General features: G+C 40.9%; 1 protein-coding gene across 1 annotated transcript in view; it reads left to right on the top strand.

Annotated features, from left to right (window-relative positions):
* The window catches only part of TTC27 (tetratricopeptide repeat domain 27), a 630,563-nt gene that overhangs the window by 354,701 nt on the left and 251,632 nt on the right, over positions 1 to 24,230 (top strand). Inside the window, exon 10 of the mRNA XM_069769113.1 lies at positions 11,768 to 11,834. Within this exon, the coding sequence (XP_069625214.1) occupies positions 11,768 to 11,834 (67 nt within the window). The remainder of the gene's footprint in view (positions 1 to 11,767; positions 11,835 to 24,230) is intronic.

Below are 24,230 nucleotides of genomic sequence, written 5' to 3'. Positions count from 1 at the left end.
GATGGTACATGATTTCTTCTAGGATATGGACAACATTTTGCTCTACTTTTTCATGGTATGTTTTTTTTATTTCATGAGACAGATATACTGTGGATTTTCCATTCTAATTGTTGGATGCCCTAAGTTGAGATATGAAAAAAATCACATTCACATGCTGTGGAAATTTTCTGCAGGGAAATTTACATTCATTTCTGTTTTATGAATCCACAGCATGTTCATTTCTCTTGTGGGCTTGGTGCAGATTTATTTTATCAAATGGGTTGTTCCGGTTCATGAAAACGTAATCCCCTCCTGCAGCTGTTATAAAGAAATAAGCCGTTTTGTATTCATTTTGCCCAGGGGGAGTTTCCCCACTGCTACCGCTGGTTGGCTTTGGCTGCCGCTGACGTCACATCAACTGATCGGCAGTACATGTACGCGGAACGCCCCACTTAGAGCCACCGAGCTCACTGATTGGCTATTGAGGTGACGTCAGCATTGCAGCCAAAGCCTGACATCGGGAACAGTGGTGAGGACTTGACGGCGGATCTGGGAAAGGTGAATATGCCTCCACTTGTTCCTTTACAACAGTTTACAGCCAGGGGTTAACTTTTAATGAACGGGAACAGCCCCTTTAAGTTCAATGGGGAAGTCAAAATCTATGAAATTTCAGCACCTACTGTGTGTTATGCCTGCATAGCAACTCACTCTCAAAAATAGGTTATACACTAAAATCTGCAACTGACCCATAATGGCAGGTCAGTTTTAGCATTTAGTGAACATAGTTAAAAAAAATAACTGTGTAATCGCTCTTTTTTTTGCAATCTCACCGCACTTGGAATTTTTTTTCCCGTTTTCTAGCACACGACCTGATAAAACCAATGGTGTCGTTCAAAAGTACAACTAGTCCCGCAAAAAGCAAGCCCTCACATGGCCATTTTGACTAAAAGATAAAAAAGTTATGGCTCCGGGAAGAAGCGGCGCAAAAAAACGAAAATGCCAAAATGAAACTACCTCCAGTCATGAAGGGGTTAAAGGATTTGTTCCCCTTCAGATACTGTTTGGAATTGGCTGCAGTTTGTTAAAAATAACAAACTACACTGTACTCACCTTCCCCAGGTCCTCTAGGGAGTCTCCACCGCTGCCCTGATGGCTGGCTATGGCTGCAGCAGCCAATTACTGAGCTCGTTTCTCTGAAGTACGTGTTCTGTCTACATGGGCTGAGCTCACTGATTGGCTGCTGCACTGTCAATGTGACATCGGTGCCGTATCCGATGCTGGACACCAGGAGCAGCGGTGGAGACTCGCCCAGGAAATGCGAGTACAGTGAGGTCTGTCTCACAAAGGGAAATAACCTCTGAAACTGCAGGAGTGGAGAGATAAGGGCTACAGACTAGTGATGAGCGAATATACTCGTTACTCGAGATTTCCCGAGCACGCTCGGGTGTCCTCTGAGTATTTTTTTTAGTGTTTGGAGATTTAGTTTTTCTTGCCGCAGCTGAATGATTTACATTTGTTAGCCAGCTTGATTGCACGTGGGGGTTGCCTGGTTGCTAGGGAATCCCCACATGTACTTATGCTGGCTAACAGATGTAAATCATTCAGAAAAACTAAATCTCCGAGCACAAAAAAATACTCGGAGGACGCCCGAGCATGCTCGGGAAATCTCGAGTAACGAGTATATTCGCTCATCACTAGTACAGATCAAAGCTCATTGACTTGTTTAATTGTTAATGCGTTCTGCACTCTGCTAATTAGGATACACTGGCTCTAAAAAAAACAACTTTCCCCTCCAAGAAATAAAACCCTGTTTAAAAAAAATTAAGTATAAAAAAAAGCCACCAAATACGTCCATATCATGTAAATCTAATTTGTAACGTTTAGAAAATCCTTCTAATTTTAATGTTCTCTCTGTGTGGAAACTTCCTGAAGAAGAAGCCATGAGCTTCGAAACGCGTTGAATAAACCACCCGAACATCTTACAAGTATATCTGGATCTATTATTTGTCGCAGCAGCGCGGATGTAATCCACATTTCATCTATTATAACGGTTCTAATTTTAATGTGACAGATGTTACTACTCCATAGTTTTCAACTTTATATACGATTTTTTTCTTTGTTTCCCTGAATAAAAAAGGACTTTTTTTTAATACTTTGAAATTGATAAGCCCTCCTACCAAATGTCATACATGTACAAGTGAAGGTTGCTGTGACGGCTTTGCAATTCGCCAGGCGGCCACAGTTCGGGTTCATTTTGTTGATGGCAGATGGGCACACGTAATTTGATGAAAATGTGCACTAAGAACATCAAAGTAACGTAGGTAATGTAGAAGTAACACACCTCAATATATATATATATACAGTGTCCACCTGCACCTTAGTGCTCCGCGGGCGGTTGTATTTGTCTGGTTGCATTCCTTTAGGGGTCGGAAGGAAATTATTATTTATTTTTTTAAGAATTCGTAGTTGAACCGGATACTGGTCTTTTGCGGTCTCCTATCAAGATAATGGCAAAATAACATCTGTAATTGGAAATTTGTATGACAAACATTATGATAGAACATTAAGCAGCTAATGTGAGGAAATATTTGGGAAATTTAGTCCTAATGACATGACATCATTTGTGTTTAAAGTTAAATTGACTGTTTAACTGCACCCACAGCACTAATCACAGGTCATACTTCTAATTCCAAAATGATGAAAAATAGAAAGTTTTGCAAAGTTGGTCAATTCTGGCAATTCACTGACATAGCTTGTTTCCAGCTATGGTCAAAAAAGGGCATTACTGTATATTCCAGGATAAGATGCCTAGATATATGTTAAAGGGAATTTGTTAACAGGTTTTTACCATGTCATTTGTTGGTAGCAAGAGATAGAGGCTGAGCCACTGATTTCACTTATTAGGCTGTGTGCTGTTGTTTCAATACCACTAATGTTTTATCACCAGAAGATTATCACTACCAGGACTATAGCTCAAGTGAGACCGGGTCCAACCACACCCCTTCCTCTAATAAGTAGCTCACTGTCAATAGACAATGTACACAGAAAGCTGTGGTATGGGCAAGGTTAGCTTCCTTTGCTCTGCTACATGCTGCCTCTAAAAACTCTGATTGTATCACAACTGATGCACCCAGTAAAGTAAGGGATGCATCGCTGGAATCGGCGTCTCTTTTAGTACCTTGTGCTGCTCTCAGATGAGAGAGCAAAAACCTTTAAATGGAGACCAATAGGCTATAATAGGTCCTCCAGGGTGAAAGACCCTCTCTATAATCACTTTCAACAAGGATATGAGGATCCTGATCAAAGGACTCTATTTTATCAACTCAGAAACCCCTAATAGGATGTAGAAAAATGGATAGCTTGGGCTATGTTAATACAGTGTTTTTAAAATACGGACATCTGAATCCCCTTCTCTAAAACTTCAGACGTAAGCCCTGACGGAGCCACTGACGGAAACCTAAAAACCTACATGAACATAGTCTTAAGTCCAAAGAAAGTACCGTAATTTAATTTTTCAATTAGCTTTAAAATGTTTAATGTTTTATTTATATTTTTTGTAAGAGGTAGTGTAGGCTAAGTTATATTATTATGAAAAGAAAAGCGTAGTAAAAGACAATACTATGTGTTAGAAGCCAAGATTATCTCAGTATTTATTCCGTTAGGGTTTTTTCATAATTGATATATTATCTCCCTGACCTTTCAAGGGGATACACAGTGGGGAAAATAAGTATTTGATCCCTTGCTGATTTTGTAAGTTTGCCCACTGACAAGTAAAAGTAAAATCCAGAAAATCACATTGCATAAATTATATAAGTTTATTTGCATTTTGAAGTGGGCAAACTTACAAAATCAGCAAGGGATCAAAGACTTATTTCCCCTACTGTATGAATTTTACTAGTTGCACTACTAGTTAAAGTATAGTGTACCCCCTGAGAAAAAGGGAATTATAATTTTCGTAAAATCAAGATCCAAAGTATGGAATGTGTCAGTTAGTACTCTGGATAAGTGAGACTGGCATTGACTTTTGATTACTACTTAAAGGGAATCTGTCAGCAGGTTTTACTATGTAAACTGTAGGCAGAATGAGGTAGGGACTGAGACATTGATTTTAGCGATGTGTCACTTATTAGGCTGTGTGCTGTTGTTTCAATACAATGACGGTTTTATCAGCAGTAGATTATCACTGCCAGACTAGGTGCCCATTAGGAAATGAGCGTGGTTGGATAACACCTTATCGGAGCACGCGCGTTCATCATTCTTTTGCATGCTTGACTGCAGTGTGGCCCGATGGAGGGTAGCTGCAGCACTCCTTGGCTCACATGTGTTTCCCGCTGATATCATTGTTATTATTTCTTCCAGGAGTGAGATATTACTTCTGACAGTGTTTGTGCACGCATGTCTGTCAGTGTGGAATCGTGCACATACATGTGTATACAGCTGTTTGCGTGTCGAGCGTTTTGGTAATGAATGTAAACACTCTGTTGTCTGACCGGAGACCGGATCACGTCCTGCGAGTGAGCGCATGTCATCGTATTTTACATTATGCAGTGTGGTTCCATATTTCTGACACTTTTATTCATGTCTTGCTAAAAACAGATTTATAACATTGTGTTCTGTACAGTGTAAAAATCCTTCCAACATGTATACCGGGCATGGGGCTGTAGCATATGCGACTCATTGCAGATAAAATACCATTTTCTTGAGCTATTTCTGCATCATTAACCCCTTCCCTACTGCATAATTTTTCCATTTTTGCGCTTTTGTTTTTTTTCCTCCACTTCTTCCTAGAGTCAGAATTTTTATTTTTGTGCTGTCAACATAGCCGTGAAGGACTTGTTTTCTCGCGGGATGAGTTGTACTTTTGAATGACACAATATATTTTATCACCATAAATTTTCTCATGTGATGTACTGGAATGCAGAATACAAATTCCAAGTGCGTCAGAATATTAAAAGAAAAAACGCAATTCCATAATTGTCTTTTAGGTTTTTTTTGACAGTGTTTATTATATGGTAAAAATGACCCTATGATATTATTCTCCAGGTAAATATGTTACAGCGATACCAAACATGCTTAGTTTTAGTTTTTCACTGGTGAAAAAAAGCAGAAATTGACCCCCAAAATTAACCCCTTCCCGACCTGTGACACAGCGTATGCGTCATGAAAGTCGGTGCCAATCCGACCTGTGACGCATATGCTGTGTCACAGAAAGATCGCGTCCCTGCAGGCCGGGTGAAAGGGTTAACTCCCATTTCACCCGATCTGCAGGGACAGGGGGAGTGGTAGTTTAGCCCAGGGGGGGTGGCTTCACCCCCTCGTGGCTACGATCGCTCTGATTGGCTGTTGAAAGTGAAACTGCCAATCAGAGCGATTTGTAATATTTCACCTAAAAAAATGGTGAAATATTACAATCCAGCCATGGCCGATGCTGCAATATCATCGGCCATGGCTGGAAATACTAATGTGCCCCCACCCCACCCCACCGATCGCCCCCCCCAGCCCCCCGATCTGTGGCCCGCTCCCCTCCGTCCTGTGCTCCGCTCCCCCGTCCTCCTGCCCGCTCCCCCCGTGCTCCAATCACACCCCCCCGTGCTCCAATCAAACCCCCCCGCACTCCGATCCCCCCGTGCTCCGAACCACCCCCCCTGCACACCGATCCACCCCCCCTGCACACCGATCCACCCGCCCGCACACCGATCACTCTCCCCCATGCTCCGATCCCTCCCCCCCCGTGCTCCGACGCCCCCCCGTGCCCTGATCTCCCCCCCCTGTGCCCTGATCTCCCCCCCTTATACTTACCGATCCTGGCGGGGTCCCGTCCGTCTTCTTCCCCGAGCGCCGCCATGTTCCAAAAAGGCGGGCGCATGCGCAGTGCGCCCGCCGAATCTGCCGGCCGGCAGATTCGTTCCAATGTGAATTTTGATCACTGTGATATAATCTATCACAGTGGTCAAAATAAAAAAACAGTAAATGACCCCCCCCATTTGTCCCCCATAGATAGGGACAATAATAAAATAAAGAATTTTTTTTTTTTTTCACTAAGGTTGGAGTTAGAACTAGGGGTAGGGTTAGGGGTAGGGTTAGGGGTAGGGTTAGGGTTAGGGTTAGGGGTAGGGTTAGGGGTAGGGTTAGGGGTAGGGTTAGGGGTAGGGTTAGGGGTAGGGTTAGGGTTTCGGTATGTGCACACGTATTCTGGTCCTCTGCGGATTTTTCCGCAGCGGATTTGATAAATCCGCAGTGCTAAACCGCTGCGGATTTATGGCAGATTTACCGCGGTTTTTCTGCGCATTTCACTGCGGTTTTACAACTGCGATTTTCTATTGGAGCAGTTGTAAAACCGCTGTGGAATCCGCAGAAAGAAGTGACATGCTGCGGAATGTAAACCGCTGCGTTTCCGTGCAGTTTTTCCGCAGCATGTGTACAGCGATTTTTGTTTCCCATAGGTTTACATTGAACTGTAAACTCATGGGAAACTGCTCCGGATCCGCAGCGTTTTCCGCAGCGTGTGCACATACCTTTAGAATTAGGCTATGTGCACACGGTGCGGATTTGGCTGCGGATCCGCAGCGGATTGGCCTCTGCGGATCCGCAGCAGTGTTCCATCAGGTTTACAGTACCATGTAAACCTATGGAAAACCAAATCCGCTGTGCCCATGGTGCGGAAAATACCGCACGGAAACGCTGCGTTGTATTTTCCGCAGCATGTCAATTCTTTGTGCGGATTCCGCAGCGTTTTACACCTATTCCTCAATAGGAATCCGCAGGTGAAATCCGCAGTAAATCCGCAGGTAAAACGCAGTGCCTTTTACCCGCGGATTTTTCAAAAATGGTGCGGAAAAATCTCACACGAATCCGCAACGTGGGTACATAGCCTTAGGGTTAGGGTTGGGTTGGAATTAGGGTTGTGGTTAGGGTTAGGGGTGTGTTGGGGTTAGGGTTGTGGTTAGGGGTGTGTTGCGGTTAGGGTTGTGGTTAGGGTTACGGCTACAGTTGGGATAAGGGTTAGGGGTGTGTTGGCGTTAGAATTGAGGGGTTTCCACTGTTTAGGCACATCAGGGGGTCTCCAAACGCAACATGGCGCCACCATTGATTCCAGCCAATCTTTCATTCAAAAAGTCAAATGGTGCTCCTTCCCTTCCGAGCCCCGACGTGTGCCCAAACAGTGGTTTACCCCCACATATGGGGTATCAGTGTACTCAGGACAAACTGGGCAACAATTACTGGGGTCCAATTTCTCCTGTTACCCTTGAGAAAATAAAAAATTGCTTGCTAAAACATCATTTTTGAGGAAAGTAAAATGATTTTTTATTTTCACGGCTCTGCGTTGTAAACGTCTGTGAAGCACTTGGGGGTTCAAAGTGCTCACCACATATCTAGATAAGTTCCTTGGGGGGTCTAGTTTCCAAAATGGGGTCACTTGTGGGGGGTTTCTACTGTTTAGGCACACCAGGGGCTCTGCAAACGCAACGTGACGCCCGCAGACCATTCCATCAAAGTCTGCATTTCAAAACGTCACTACTTGACTTCCGAGCCCCGACATGTGCCCAAACAGTGGTTTACCCCCACATATGGGGTATCAGCGTACTCAGGACAAACTGGGCAACAATTACTGGGGTCCAATTTCTCCTGTTACCCTTGAGAAAATAAAAAATTGCTTGCTAAAACATCATTTTTGAGGAAAGAAAAATGATTTTTTATTTTCACGGCTCTGCGTTGTAAACGTCTGTGAAGCACTTGGGGGTTCAAAGTGCTCACCACATATCTAGATAAGTTCCTTGGGGGGGTCTAGTTTCCAAAATGGGGTCACTTGTGGGGGGTTTCTACTGTTTAGGCACACCAGGGGCTCTGCAAACGCAACGTGACGCCCGCAGACCATTCCATCAAAGTCTGCATTTCAAAAGTCACTACTTCCCTTCTGAGCCCCGACGTGTGCCCAAACAGTGGTTTACCCCCACATATGGGGTATCAGCGTACTCAGGAGAAACTGGACAACAACTTTTGGGGTCCAATTTCTCCTGTAACCCTTGGGAAAATAAAAAATTCTGGGCTAAAAAATTATTTTTGAGGAAAGAAAACGTATTTATTATTTTCACTGCTCTGTGTTATAAACTTCTGTGAAGCACTTGGGGGTTCAAAGTGCTCACCTCACATCTAGATAAGTTCCTTTCGGGGTCTAGTTTCTAAAATGGGGTCACTTGTGGGGGGTTTCTACTGTTTAGCCACATCAGGGGCTCTGCAAACGCAACGTAACGCCCGCAGAGCATTCCATCAAAGTCTGCATTTCAAAATGTCACTACTTGACTTCCGAGCCCCGACATGTGCCCAAACTGTGGTTTACCCCCACATATGGGGTATCAGCGTACTCAGGAGAAACTGTACAACAACTTTTGGGGTCAAATTTCTCCTTTTACCCTTGGGAAAATAATAAATTGCAGGCTAAAAAATCATTTTAGAGAAAATAAAATTTTTATTTTATTTTCATGGCTCTGCGTTATAAACTTCTGTGAAGCACTTGGAAGTTCAAAGTCCTCACCACACATCTAGATTAGTTCCTTTGGGGGTCTAGTTTCCAAAATGGGGTCATATGTGGGGGATCTCCAATGTTTAGGCACACAGGGGCTCTCCAAACGTGACATGGTGTCCGCTAATGATTGGAGCTAATTTTCCATTTAAAAAGCCAATTGGCGTGCCTTCCCTTCCGAGCCCTGCCGTGCGCCCAAACAGTGGTTTACCCCCACATATGGGGTATCAGCGTACTCAGGACAAACTGGACAACAACATTTGCGGTCCAATTTCTCCTATTACCCTTGGCAAAATAGGAAATTCCAGGCTAAAAATCATTTTTGAGGAAAGAAAAATTATTTTTTATTTTCATGGCTCTGCATTATAAACTTCTGTGAAGCACCTGGGGGTTTAAAGTGCTCAATATGCATCTAGATAAGTTCCTTGGGGGGTCTAGTTTCCAAAATGGGGTCACTTGTGGGGGAGCTCCAATGCATAGGCACACAGGGGCTCTCTAAACGCGACATGGTGTCCGCTAACAATTGGAGCTAATTTTCCATTCAAAAAGTCAAATGGCGCGCCTTCCCTTCCGAGCCCTGCCGTGTGCCCAAACAGTGGTTTACCCCCACATATGAGGTATCGGCGTACTCGGGAGAAATTGCCCAACAAATTTTAGGATTCATTTTATCCTATTGCCCATGTGAAAATGAAAAACTGAGGCGAAAAGAATTTTTTTGTGAAAAAAAAAGTACTTTTTCATTTTTACAGATCAATTTGTGAAGCACCTGAGGGTTTAAAGTGCTCAATATGCATCTAGATAAGTTCCTTGGGGGGTCTAGTTTCCAAAATGGGGTCATTTGTGGGGGAGCTCCAATGTTTAGGCACACGGGGGCTCTCCAAACACGACATGGTGTCCGCTAACGATGGAGATAATTTTTCATTCAAAAAGTCAAATGGCGCTCCTTCCCTTCCGAACCTTACCATGTGCCCAAACAGTGGTTTACCCCCACATGTGAGGTATCGGCGTACTCATGAGAAATTGCCCAACAAATTTTAGGATCCATTTTATCCTGTTACCCATGTGAAAATGAAAAAAATTGAGGCTAAAAGAATTTTTTTGTGAAAAAAAAGTACTTTTTCATTTTTACGGATCAATTTGTGAAGCCCCCGGGGGTTCAAAGTTCTCACTATGCATCTAGATAAGTTCCTTGGGGCGTCTAGTTTCCAAAATGGGGTCACGTGTGGGGGAGCTCCAATTTTTAGGCACACGGGGGCTCTCCAAACGTGACATGGTGTCCGCTAAAGAGTGGAGCCAATTTTTCATTCAAAAAGTCAAATGGCGCTCCTTCCCTTCCAAGCCCTGCCGTGCGCCCAAACAGTGGTTTACCCCCACATATGAGGTATCAGCGTACTCAGGACAAATTGGACAACAACTTTCGTGGTTCAGTTTCTCCTTGTACCATTGGGAAAATAAAAAAAATGTTGCTAAAAGATAATTTTTGTGACTAAAAAGTTAAATGTTCATTTTTTCCTTCCATGTTGCTTCTGCTGCTGTGAAGCACCTGAAGGGTTAAAAAACTTCTTGAATGTGGTTTTGAGCACCTTGAGGGGTGCATTTTTTAGAATGGTGTCACTTTTGGGTATTTTCAGCCATATAGACCCCTCAAACTGACTTCAAATGTGAGGTGGTCCCTAAAAAAAATGGTTTTGTAAATTTCGTTGTAAAAATGAGAAATCGCTGGTCAAATTTTAACTCTTATAACTTCCTAGCAAAAAAAAATTTTGTTTCCAAAATTGTGCTGGTGTAAAGTAGACATGTGGGAAATGTTATTTATTAACTATTTTGTGTCACATAACTCTCTGGTTTAACAGAATAAAAATTCAAAATGTGAAAATTGCGAAATTTTCAAAATTTTCGCCAAATTTCCGTTTTTATCACAAATAAACGCAGAATTTATTGACCTAAATTTACCACTAACATGAAGCCCAATATGTCACGAAAAAACAATCTCAGAACCGCTAGGATCCGTTGAAGCGTTCCTGAGTTATTACCTCATAAAGGGACACTGGTCAGAATTGCAAAAAACGGCCAGGTCATTAAGGTCAAAATAGGCTGGGTCATGAAGGGGTTAATTACACAAATAAATAAAATTTGTGTTTTTTTCGCCATTTTTCCGATATTTCCAATTTTTGGGTGATGTAGCTGTGATTTTGGTGCCTCCAGCTAATGGGGTTCTTTTTATACTATTTTGAGGTTGATACAATATTTTGGTCACATCTTATCGCGTCACTGTGTGCTGTAGCGGCAGTCAAAAACCTGCTATTTTGGCATTTAGATTTCTTTTTCATTACGCCGTTTACTGTTCAAGTTAATTTTATATTTTGATAGATCAGAGTTTTATGGATGTGAATATACCACGTGTGTATTTTTTATTTCTTAATTTTTAATGGGGGAAAAGTGGGATGAACTTTTTGTAATTTTTGTTTTTCATATTTTTTCTTAAAACTTTTTTTTTTCAGTTTTCACTGTATTTTGTAGATCCTTTTAGGCGACTTGAACCTGCCATTGTCTGATTGCTGTAAATAGCAAAAATGTAAAGAAGTACAGTCATGACAGCCACAGGGATCCTTAACATTTCTATTTTATACTCTGTGGCTGAAGGCAGCTCTCATCATTGTCTCCTGCTCAAGCTCAGATCACCGCGACCAGGATACGATGAACGGAGTTGTATGCAGCATCAGCTGTGTCAAATAATTAAACAAATAAAGAATATGGCGTGGGCTCTCGCGCAATTTTTATAACCAGTAAAGGGAAAGCCCACGGCTGGGGCTGATGTTAATAATCTGGGACTAGGGACAATACCCATAAGGATCCCAGGCTGTTAATAACAGCTTACAGATTTTTGCTTAGCCTTCCCTTTTAAATTTATGGGGACCCCAGAAAAAAAATAACATAGGGTCCCCCTATAAATTCAAACCAGCAAAGGCTAAACAGACAGCTATGGGTTGATAGTTAGCAGCCTGGTAAGGGGTCAGAAATATTGCCCTCCCCCCCAGGGTTTTGAGAGTTGACCAGAACGGTCAATAAAAAAAAAAAAAGAAGAGAAGAGATAGATGAAAAGCAAGTAAGTGGGAAGGTAGCCTAAACTTTGTCCATGCTGAGGGAGGAATGAACAGACGTCCCCTTACTCAGCCACATGAACTGCCCTGCTTTGAATACGCTACAACCATTAGTATTGTATTATATCAGACATACAACACTGATTATTTTTATTTTTCTTCACAGCATTGATTTACAGAAGAATAATCCAGTGCACAAGTTAACAGAAGAAGAACTGCTAGCCTTCACAACAGTAAGTACTGTGGGGTTTTTTTCTACTAACATGGAAAGGCGCATTATATGGATAATTTTTTGCTATTTACCGTATTTTTCGGACTATAAGACGCACCGGACTATAAGGCGCACCCAGGTTTTAGAGGTGGAAAATAGGGAAAAAAAATATTTGAAGCTAAAAAATGTGGTAAAATATTTAATAACATAAATGACATACTATTATATGTGGTGTTATTATATATAATAGTATGTTATTATGTTGGAAGCTGCGGGACAAGTGTGGTGTCTGTACAGTACTATATGAAGATGCTGGAGGGTGAGTATAAGAATGGGGGCACAGGGCTTATATTTAAAGCACCACTCCAGCACTGCAAAATAACACTGGAGTGCTGCTTTAAAATCCCATTTGAGAACTATAACTCCCAGCATGTCCTGCAGATCCTATGACATGCTGGGAGTTATAGTTCACCAAAGGAGTGGCAGAGTGCTTTATTGTGTATTGTAAAGACTAACCTCTTAAATGTGACAGCCAGCCACACTATGGTGAGGTTAAAGCTGGAGCGTCCCATTACTGTGCACAGAGCAGTCCCTCTTTCATTTCCATAGCACAGGTTATGAGGAAGCTGCAGTGGAGACTGGAGAGCCTGAAGGACCTGTGATGATGTCAAGAAGAGGGATGGCTCTGAGCTGCCATGTGATGCTCCAGCCCGCCCACTCCTGACATCATCACAGGTCCTCCTGCACAGAACTCAGCGTCCAGCCCAGGCATGGCAGGCAGGTATGCAGCCATCTCCTCTCTCCCTTGGCCCCTGCTGCTGCCTCCTCTCCCCCAGACACACAGACCTGCCCAGCTGCTGCAGGAATCAGCGCTGGAGAAGCCATGTGTGTCCCTGCTTAAGCATTTGCTGCTCCCGGCTCACTGCTCAGCTGATAGGTGGGCGGGGAGCCGCTAATGAATATTCACTGCACTTAATCGTCGGGAGCACATGGTTTCTCCAGCACTGATTCTGGGCAGTGGGGACATCCTGAAGTGGGATAACAGTGCGATCCCACTCACTGCTGCCTCCCTCCCCACATGCTACATCCGTACCATAAGACGCACCCACACTTTCCTCCCAAATTTGGAGGAAAAAAAGTGCGTCTTATGGTCAGAAAAATACGGTAAACTATTTAAATTTTAACTATTCAAAACCTTATTCTGATTCTAACTGCATTTGCTCTCAGTGGTATCAGTTTGTTATCTATACAGTTGTGCTCAAAAGTTTACATACCCCAGCAGAATTTTTGCTTTCTTGGCCTTTCTTCAGAGAATATGAATGGTAACACCAAAACATTTTCTCCACTCGTGGTTAGTGGTTGGGTGAAACCATTTATTGTCAAACTACTGTGTTTTCTATTTTTAAATCATAATGACAGCCCAAAACATCCATATGACCCTGATTAAAAGTTCACATAGCCTGGTGATTTTGGCCTGATAACATGCACAGAAGTTGACACAAATGGGTTTCAATGGCTACTGAAGGTAACATCCTCACCTGTGACCTGTTTGCTTGTAATAATCAGTATGTGTGCATAAAAGCCGAGTGAGTTTCTGGGATCCAGACAGACTCTTGCATCTTTCATCCAGCCACTGATGTTTCTGGATTGTGAGTCATGGGGAAAGCAAAAGAATTGTCAAGGGATCTACAGGAAAAGGTAGTTGAACTGTATAAAACTTTACTACATTTCTAATTGGAGGTATTTGCTAATATTATTATTATTACTTCTACTACATATTGGGGTAGGATCTTGGAGACGGTAATATCCCCTTAAGTGATTTGGGGTTACACTATCAGATTAATCTTTTTTTGTATTTTCCATTTCCCATCCTTGACCCCAGCAGGCTTCTGCCATATTTGCTAGGATGACATCTTTGGCCTGTAGTTGGTCGCAGTGGTCATATGGATGTACCGCATGTCATTGTTGCAGATAATTAAAGACTCAGGGAACACGAGAGCATCAATCTGAAAGTACAGAGGATAGAATGGAGAGTATTGGTTATTTTTCATTTCATTTCATTTCCTTCTGTTCCCACAATGTTTTACATCCCAAACAACCCCTTCAATAGGATGTGATTCCATAATGTTTGCTTGCTTTATTTTGGGTCAGTGATGTTTTAAGCCATTGCTTGAAGGGTTAGCAACCTGTAATTCCATTCAGAGACACAACAGCCTGGTTGTCTGTGACTTCTGATGTTTCTGTACCCTATCTATAAACATAAAGGAGCCCCCTTCAGTTGCCTGATTATATACAGATCTATGCCCTGCAATCCCTGCTGTTAAGACCCCATTATGCATTCAGACAGCCATGTAATGTGTGTAGCACCTTCCATACTGCTCTCTGACAGATCATATTGGTGGTCAGTAGGTCCGGTGTTTGGAATGCAGTCCCCCAATCCTTTCGTTTGACAGTGAGATTGATTCCACATAAGACAGTGGCTCTCTCACAGAGAACACAGGAAGGTTGTGCCATGGATTTATATTTCTTTCTCTTTTTAATAGCCTGTTTTTAATTATCTATGTGGACTATGTAGTAAGATTTCATGTAGCTTTGTGTAGGTCTTATCAACAATCTTATGTAAGTTTTGTAACAAATCCCTTACCTTATCTTAGAAATATATATTTGTTCAATATCAATTGTCTATCATGTTTTGTGAGCAGACATTTCCAGTAGGCCACGTTCACACGTTCAGTATTTGGTCAGTATTTTACCTCAGTATTTGTAAGCCATAACCAGGAGTGGGTGATGAATACAGAAGTGCTGAGGTGAGTCTGTTCTACTTTTCTTCTGTTCCTCTCCTGGTTTCGGCCTACAAATATCAATGTAAAATACTGATAAAATATTGGACTTGTGAACGTGGTCTTAGGACATCGTTTTAGTTCACCTTTTGGCCTCATTTTGCAACATATTTCTAGAAAGCACAGGAAATGCCTCTGTGGAAAATACCCTTTGTTTAAGGGTGTTATCTTTGCATTAGTCTTCAGAGGCCAGTGGGCACCAGAATATTACTGCTGGAGCTCTCGCCGCCAAGTCATTACAGTAGCTCCGACTCTTCAGTAATGCGTGTTCCAAGCCATATCAGGAAACTGAATGAATCATTGTGAAAATACACTATATTGTTTTACATCGGCTCCCTGCCTTTTTACTATGCTCCACAGCTGGTATCAGTGCACCTATCTGCAACGTTTCCATACACGTCAGCCAAATCTATCCCAAACCCCAGTCACTTTAATTTCCCCTCATTGTTACTGATGTGGAATTTTTTCCTTCAGTACAGGTGTTTGTTTCATGTTTCATTTAAAGGCTTATTCTGGTAAATTAATGCTGATTAGTTAATGTTCCCATTTTCATCTAATAATATTTTAGTTTCTCCATGACATATTTCATAATCCACTGAAGCATAGGTTTAGTATCGCTAAGATTTGCTTGCTGTATGCCATTTATTCTTGAAATCCCTTTTCACTAAAATCTGAGCCAGACTGTACCTACTATATAAATTATTTTTTCCAGTTACTTAAAAGTTATGTCCTGCACTTCAGATAAAAGCTTCTATATGCAGCATAGGACAGAGGCTGAATGCTGGCCTGAGTGAGAGGAGATAGATTAACCCTTGCAGGCGCAACCCCCAGTCATGTGCTGAGAAGCAGGTACATGACAGGTTGAATTCCCTATTTCTTGTAAACAATGTCAAAGACTAGAGCTGTCTGAACAGACCATTAACGCTACTATTGCCAAGTAGTATCGGTCATTAGGTTGCTATACTGTCCCTAGAGTCTTTGGCAATCCTGCCTTAAGTAGTTGCAATATTGTGATTAAGAGGCTTGCGGCACATTGAACAGTTTAGACTCTTCCAGCATGTGATAGAATTAGGAGCATTGATGAGAAGACTCGTAAAACACACACTGAGCAAAGCAGGGCTGTATGAGTTAAGGCCAAGTAGGACCCCACTGCTTAAAAAAAGAATTAAAAGGAATTACTGATCTTTGCTAAAATTACATACACAAACCACTTTCCTTCTCAAAAAATGTCCCATCAACAAAAATTAAACAAAGGCTCTTCGACAAGGCATTTCTCCATTACGCTATATTTATTGACTACATTAAGCTTATAAAGAAATATGTAACCTACAGTCAAACATGGTGAAGGATCAATAATGTTGTTGAACTGTTTTTCTGCCTCCTCCGCCTAGAGGACATAAATGTGTTGCCGAAACAATGAATTTGCAGGATTTTAGAAAATTTAAAAGCACAATGTGCTCCCAAGTGTAACGATCTACTACAAGATGGGTCCTATGGCAGGATGATAAACTACAATTGCTTCTATGGCTTCACTGTCTGACTACCATGTGTGATAGCTATGCAGAGCATTTGAATATCTTCTATACGTGAGAGCTTGCAAACGTGCTTAGCATCTAGTTTTCCTTTGAATACTTTAAAGCAGACGTGTGTATTACAAATAGAATACCGAGCACACCACTCAATTCTGATTAATTGTTCTAATTTTTCTGTAATGCAAGGATGTAATAATGTAGGTGAATCAATAATATATTGATGTATCAATGTACAAAAATTATAAAGAAAATATTTGAAAGTATTGCTATCTATTGGTTGAAAGTCTATTGCTTTTAGATGAGAATGACTCTATAGAGTGGTACACAGAATGTAGGGAGGTCCATAGCTTGGGACCACCCGGACTCCATGTGTCATACTTATAATTATAATAATTCAAGTATCTTGTTCATTCAGGGTTCTGTTTGATTGCCAATAATGATTTATCAATAGATTTTTCCATGTTAAAGTGAATGTCAACCCTTGAAGACCATGCTGTAGTTACAGTTTGTTTGTTTTTTGCACAGACATTACATTTCTTTGGATCAAACATTGTGTAAATTTAAAAGTTGGAAATCAATGGTTGATACTTTGTATCTATTTGAATATCATTTTTTTTAACTGAAAAATGAAGAATAAGAATTCTGCCATTTCTAATGTCTTCTGTTTTCTGCTATATGCAGTAATTCTCGTGAAGCTGTGTGTGTGTGAGCAGGCATCTTCTCAGCCTACACGTAGATTGCCCGATCTGCAGGCTGGTAAGATGGTTGTCATACATTCATCTGACATCTGCTGAACATGACAGTACTCTCTCAGAATACTTTCTTCAAGATATTTGTTTTTGTTTGGATGAATGGAAAATTGTTCATGTAGATTTTTAATCTGATGGTATTTTTTGTATTATCTATGTATGTATTGTCTTTGTACACTGATTTAAAAAAAACATTATGGTTTAAAATAAAAATATTTTATTGGAGAAATAAAGTAGTAAATTTTCAAAAATGTTTAATTTGATAGCATAATTGTCCAGATTGATTTACTATAGTTGGGTCCAGAAATTTTTGGACAATGATACAAGTTTGGGCATTTTAGCTGTTTGCCAAAACTTATTTAAAATACAGTTATACAATTTTATGAAAAAGTTTGAGCACCCCTATTAATCTTAAGCTTAATGTTTTATAAAAATTGTTTTTTTTGCAACAGCTATTTCAGTTACATATATCTAATAACTGTTGGACACAGTAATGTTTCTGCCTTGAAATGAGGTTTATTGTACTAACAGAAAATGTGCAGTCTGCATTCAAACAAAATTTGACAGGTGCATAAGTATGGGCACCCCACCAGAAAAGTGACATTAATATTTAGTAGGTCCTCCTTTTGCAAAAATAACAGCATCTAGTCACTTCCTATAGCTTTTAATGAGCTCCTGGATCCTGGATGAAGGTATTTTTGACCATTCCTCTTTACAAAACAATTCCAGTTCAGTTAAGTTTGATGGTCGCCGAGCATGGACAGCCCTCTTCAAATGATCCCACAGATGTTCAATGATATTCAGGTCTGGGGACTGGGATGGCCATTCCAGAACAGTGTCTGCATGAATGCCTGAGTAGATTTGGAGCGGTGTTTTGGATCATTGTCTTGCTGAAAGATCCATCCCCTGCGTAACTTCAACTTTGTCACTGATTCATGAACATTATTGTCAAGAATCTGCTGATACTGAGAGGAATCCATGCGTCCCTCAACTTTAACAAGATTCCCGATGCCGGCATTGGCCACACAGCCCCAAAGCATGATGGAACCTCCACCAAATTTTACTGTGGGTAGCAAGTGTTTTTCTTGGAATGCTGTATTTTTTGGCCACCATGCATAACGCCTTTTTGTATGACCAAACAACTAAGTCTTGGTTTCATCAGTCCACAGGACCTTCTTCCAAAAAGAAATTGGCTTCTCCAAATGTGCTTTTGCATACCTCAGCCCACTCTGTTTGTGGCATGCTTGCAGAAACGGCTTCTTTTGCATCACTCTCCCATACAGCTTCTCCTTGTGCAAAGTGCGTTGTATAGTTGACCGATGCACAGTGACACCATCTGCAGCAAGTTGATGCTGCAGCTATCTGGAGGTGGTCTGAGGATTGTCCTTGACTGATCTAACCATTCTTCTTCTCTGCCTTTCTGATGTTTTTCTTGGCCTGCCACTTCTGGCCTTAACAAGAACTGTACCTGTGTTCTTCCATTTCCTTACTATGTTCCTCACAGTAAAAATTGACAGGTTAAATCTCTGAGACAGCTTTTTGTATCCTTCCCCTGAACAACTATTATGAATAATCTTTGTTTTCAGATCATTAGGCAGTTGTTTTGAGGAGCCCATGATGCCACTCTTCAGAGGAGATTCAAACAGGAGAACAACTTGCAAGTGGCCACTTTAAGTAGCTTTTCTCATGATTGCATACACCTGGCTATGAAGTTCAAAGCTCAATGAGGTTAGAAAACCAAAAAAAGTGCTTTAGTAAGTCAGTAAAAAGTAGGTAGGAGTATTTAAAACAAGAAAATGATAAGGGTGCCCATACTTATGCACCTGTCAAATTTTGTTTGAATGCAGATTGCACATTTTTAGTACAATAAACCTCATTTCAAGGCAGAAACATTACTGTGTCCAACAGTTATTAGATATATGAAACTGAAATAGCTGTTGCAAAAAACAATTTTTATAAAACATTAAGCTTAAGATTAATAGGGGTGCCCAAACTTTTTCATATAACCGTATAATCAATGTGGATTTAAAGTGCAGACTCTCAGCTTTAATTTGAGGGTATTCACACCTAATTGGTGTAATGGTTTAGGAATTACAGCTCTTTAATATGTAGCTGCCTTTTTTAAATAGATCAAAAGTAATTGGACAATTATCTCAAAAGCTCTTTAACCCCTTTCTGATGTTGGGCATAATAATACACCCACTTGGAATCCATCCCTTTGATGTCGGCTCCGGCGCTGAGCCAGCATCTTTCCCGACACGTCAGCTGTGTTGAATAGCTGACATGTGCCTCTAACAGCCGTGGGTGAAATCACGATCCACCTGCGGCTGTTAACCTGTTAAATGCCGCTGTCAATCTCTGACAGCAGCATTTAACTCGCACTTACCAAAAGCGTACCGGATATCCTGCCTATTGGAGACTCTGTCAAAAGATCACATGTCACCAATGGGTTGTCATGAGAACAAGAGGCCTCCAGCAGACCTCTATGGTTGTCATAGCCAGATTGCTATGAGCGGCACGTGGTGGTCAGCGCTCATAGCATGTGAGCATTTCTGCTACACACAGTTGATCTGATCATTGCCTGCGTTTAGCACAGGAGATCAAAGTACTGCAACTTCTAGTCTCCCATGGAGACTATTGAAGCATGTCTAAAGTAAAAAAAAAAATGTTTATAAAAATATAAAAAATATAAAAGTTTAAATCACCCTCCTTTCGTCCCATTCAAAATAAAACATTAAAAAAATCAAACGTACACATATTTGGTATTGCCGCTTTCAGAATCCCCCGGTCTATCAATATAAGAAAAGAATTAATCCAATCGGTAAACAGCGTAGTGAGAAAAAAATCGAAACTCCAGAATAACTTTTTTTCGTCGCTTCAACATTGCAATAAAATGCAATAACGGGCAATCAAAAAATTGGATACACACTAAAATGGTATCAATAAAAACGTCAGATTGCCGAGCAAAAAATAAGCCCTCGCCCGGGCCCAGATCCTAAAAAATGGAGACGCTATGGATATTGGAAAATGGCAAGATTTTTTTTTTTTAACAAACTTTGGAATTTTTTTTTCATCACAAAATAAACCTAGACATGTTTGTTGTCTATGAACTCGTAATGCCCTAAAGAATCATGTTGGCAGGTCAGTTTTAGCATTTTGTAAACATGGTTAAAAAAAAAATCCAAAACAATTGGGAAATTGCACTTTTTTTTTTGGATTTCAATTGCAATTGGATTTTTTTTCCCTCCATTTTTTAGTACAGGATATGGTAAATTCAATGGTGCCATTCAAAAGCACAACTCCTCCTGCAAAATACAAGCCCTCACATGGCCATATCGACGGAAAAATAAAGTTATAGCTGTGGGAAGAAGGGGAGCAAAAATGGAAATACCCCTGGTCCTTAACTGGTTAACCCCTTCACCCCCGGAGCTTTTTCCGCTTTTTCATTTTCGTTTTTTGCTCCCCTCCTTCCCAGAGCCATAACTTTTTTGTTTTTCCGTCAATTTGGCCATGTGAGGGCTTATTTTTTGCGGGACGAGATGTACTTTTGAAAGATACCATTGATTTTACCATGCCATGTAACAGAAAACGGGAAAAAAATTCCAAGTGTGATGAAATTGCAAAAAAAGTGCAATCTCACACTTGTTTTTTGTTTGGCTTTTTTGCTAGGTTCACTAAATGCTAAAACTAACCTGCCATTATGATTCTCCAGGTCATTACGAGTTCATAGACACCAAACATGTCTAGGTTATTTTTTATCTAAGTGGTGAAAAAAAATTCCAAATTTTGCTAAAAAAAACAAAAAACAAAAATGCGCGATTTTCCGATACACGTAGCGTCTCCAAATTTCGTGATCTGGGGTCAGGTGAGGGCTTATTTTTTGCGTGCCGAGCTGGCGTTTTTAATGATACCATTTTGGTGTAGATACGTTCTTTTGATCGCCCGTTATTGCATTTTAATGCAATGTCGCGGCGACCAAAAAAACGTTATTTTGGCGTTTTGATTTTTTTTCTCGCTACGTCATTTAGCGGTCAGGTTAATCCTTTGTTTTTATTGATCGGGCGATTCTGAACGCGGGGATACCAAATATGTGTATGTTTGATTTTTTTTTTAATTGTTTTATTTTGATTGGGGCGAAAGGGGGGTGATTTGAACTTTTATATATTTTTTATTTTTTTCATATTTTTAATCACTTTTTTTTTTTAATTTTGGCATGCTTCAATAGCCTCCATAGGAGGCTAGAAGCATGCATAACTCGATCGGCTCTGCTACATAGAGGTGAAGTACAGATCACCTCTATGTAGCAGAAATGCAAGGTTGCTTTGAACGCCGACCACAGGGTGGCGCTCAAAGCAATCGGCCATCAACAACCATAGAGGTCTCAAGGAGACCTCTGGTTGTTATGGCGATGCACTGCTGACCCCCGATCATGTGACGGGGGTCCGCAGTGCGAGGATTTCCGGCCGCGCGGCCGGGAGCGCTAGTTAAATGCCGCTGTCAGCGCTTGACGGCGGCATTTAACTAGTTAATGGGCGCGGGCGGATTGCGATTCCGCTCGCGCTCATTGCGCGCACATGTCAGCTGTACAAAACAGCTGACATGTCGCGGCTTTGAGGTGGGCTCACCGCCGGAGCCCACCTCAAAGCAGGGGATCTGCCAGCTGACGTACTATTCCGTCAGCTGGCAGAAAGGGGTTAATGGTTGAAGTGATGTTCTTTCCCTGAAATTCTGTGTTCTTTTTTCTCCACACATACCTTTGGTCATTGTGGCCAAAAAGTTATATTTTAACCTCATCGGTCCACCCGAATTGTTTCCAAAATCATACTTCTGACACTGGATTTTATGGTGAGGAAGCAGGAGAGGTTTTCTTCAAATGACTCTTCCATGAAGGCCATATTTGAGCTGGTGCCTCTGAACAGTAGAACAATGTACCACATTTCCAGAGTCTGCTAAATCTTTCTGAAGGTCTTTTGCAGTCAAGCATGGGGTTCTGATTTACATCTCTCTAGTAATCCTACTATCAGCTCTCACTGAAATTTTGCTTGGTCTACCAGACCTTATCTTCACCTCTACTGTTCCTGTTAACTGCTATTTCTTAATTACTTTGTGAAAGGGAAACTTGAAAACGCTTTGCCATCTTCTGCTTTGTGCGCCTCCACCATTTTCATTATTAAAGTGCTAGGCAGCTGCTTAGAAGAATCCTTGGCTGCTGTTTTTTGGCGCAAGGTTAGAGGAGACTGTTTTTTTTTTATAAAGCTGGGAAATCACCTGGCCTTTCCTAACGATGATGAACAAACCATAACCCTAGCAGGCTAATTAAGGTCTGATGTCTTGGTCAAAGTTGTCTGAGCACACAAATCCCCAACGGCACATCGGCCCATTTCTCTTTTTTATAATTTTTAAAATGAAAAGAATCCAACATTTTTGTTTTGCCTAAAATACAAGGTAAATGTGTCATCTTTAACGTTAGGCCTTTTAGAGACCATTTCATCTTCAACTTGCTTAACTGTTCACAATAGCAGTAATGTCGACCAGGGGTGCCCAAACTTTTACATGCCACTGAGTATGGTAACACATGTAGATCAAGACACGTTAGACCCTCCCAAATTACTCTGTAAAGCGATATGACTGCCTTTGGGACTTGTCGGTAATGACCTACAACTCTAATATTTCTCCATTAAAAATATTCAGATATTTTTTTTTTCTTGGTCCTTTTCGTTACGTGAAAATAGAAACAGCAGTGGCATCTTGAGTCCTGAAAAAATGCACCACACATAAATAAAGAAGACAAATTTTATATGTATAGAAACGTCTTCCATATAATGCTGACTACACGCTCAAACTATCCAGTTTCATAGTCTAAAATAATGCTTTGCAACCCAGCTGTCTGGCTGACACGAGAGGTTAAAATAGTACAGTAGCCTCCAGAATGTATGGCGAACCTTTATATTCAATGTCTCAGTCCGGTAACATTTACCAAAGCATTTGCCATATATTAGATGTGTTCTACGTTCTATTTTTAAAATATTCTACAATTAGGCCCGCCACCAGTGTAGAAATATGTACTAAGGTCAGCAGCTACTTTTTTTTTAAGACATAGCAGAGGATGACAAAAAAAACATACACCACATTCTTTTTATTTTCGTTCTTGACGTGTTTGGTTTCTGTTGCGGTCTATGTTTTATTTTCTTATCACGAATATTTAACCTTTTATTGTTCATGTCAAGGTCTACTAGCTATGTCTTCTAACAAATCCTGAAATAAAGACATATGTTTCCTTTAGAAATTACCATGCACATTTGTCTTTCAAGGGAATCTGTCACCTGGTTTTTGCCACCTAATCTGAGAGCAGGATAATATATAGACTGAGACCATGATTCCAGTGATGTATCACTTAATGAGCTGCTTAGTGTTGTTTTTGTTAAAATCACTGTTTTATCAGCAGGAGATTATCAGTAGAGGAGTAGAGGACTAACCAGTAAACCTGCTGCCATGTAGTCCTCCATATTGATGAGCTTTGTATAACTCCACCCCCATCACTGATTGGCAGTTTAGTTTTCTGCCTATGAACAGTGTACACAGAAAGCTGCCAATCATTGATGCTGGCGAGTTATACTGAGCTCAGCATTCAGAGAAATGGTAGATCTTCAGCAGATACAACGATTTTATCAAATATCCTGCAAAAGCAACGGAGCTATTGTCTAGAAAAAGTGTATTTTCAGAAAAAAGTTTATTTAAATAATTAGGCATAAAAAAATGACAAGACACTATATATGCTATGCAAGTCAAACAGATACAACACAAGTATCATATACAGGCCTGCAGCATTGCATAGCTGAGATAGTCAAGTGGAACACCGAACAAGGATGTAAGAGGTAATCAGATGGAAGAACAGCTTACCCATGAATGTGCTATGGAATGCGGCAGGCCTGTATATGATACTTGTTGTATCTGTTTGACTTGTATCGCATATATAGTGTCTTGTCATTTTTTTTATGCCTAATTATTTAAATAAACTTTTTTCTTAAAATACACTTTTTCTAGACAATAACTCCGTTGCTTTTGTAGGATATATGGTATTGGGAGTGTCCATATGCACCTTATGCTGGCTTTTTTAGATTGGCATTGCCAGCTTACATGGATATTTAGGATGTTTCAGTGGTTCTTGCTTCTAATGATGTTATCAAAACTGCAACGAGCAGCTAAGTAAGTGACACATCGCTAGAATCGGGGTCTCTGCCCTTTTGCCATGCATCTCTCAGATGGTGTCGCAAAAATCTGTTCAGAGATTACCTTT

The sequence above is a fragment of the Ranitomeya imitator genome, chromosome 5 (genome assembly GCF_032444005.1).
Source record: "Ranitomeya imitator isolate aRanImi1 chromosome 5, aRanImi1.pri, whole genome shotgun sequence".
Classification (NCBI taxonomy): domain Eukaryota; kingdom Metazoa; phylum Chordata; class Amphibia; order Anura; family Dendrobatidae; genus Ranitomeya; species Ranitomeya imitator.
Note: the sequence above shows the minus strand (reverse complement) of the source record. Positions and strands in the feature narration are given on the sequence as shown.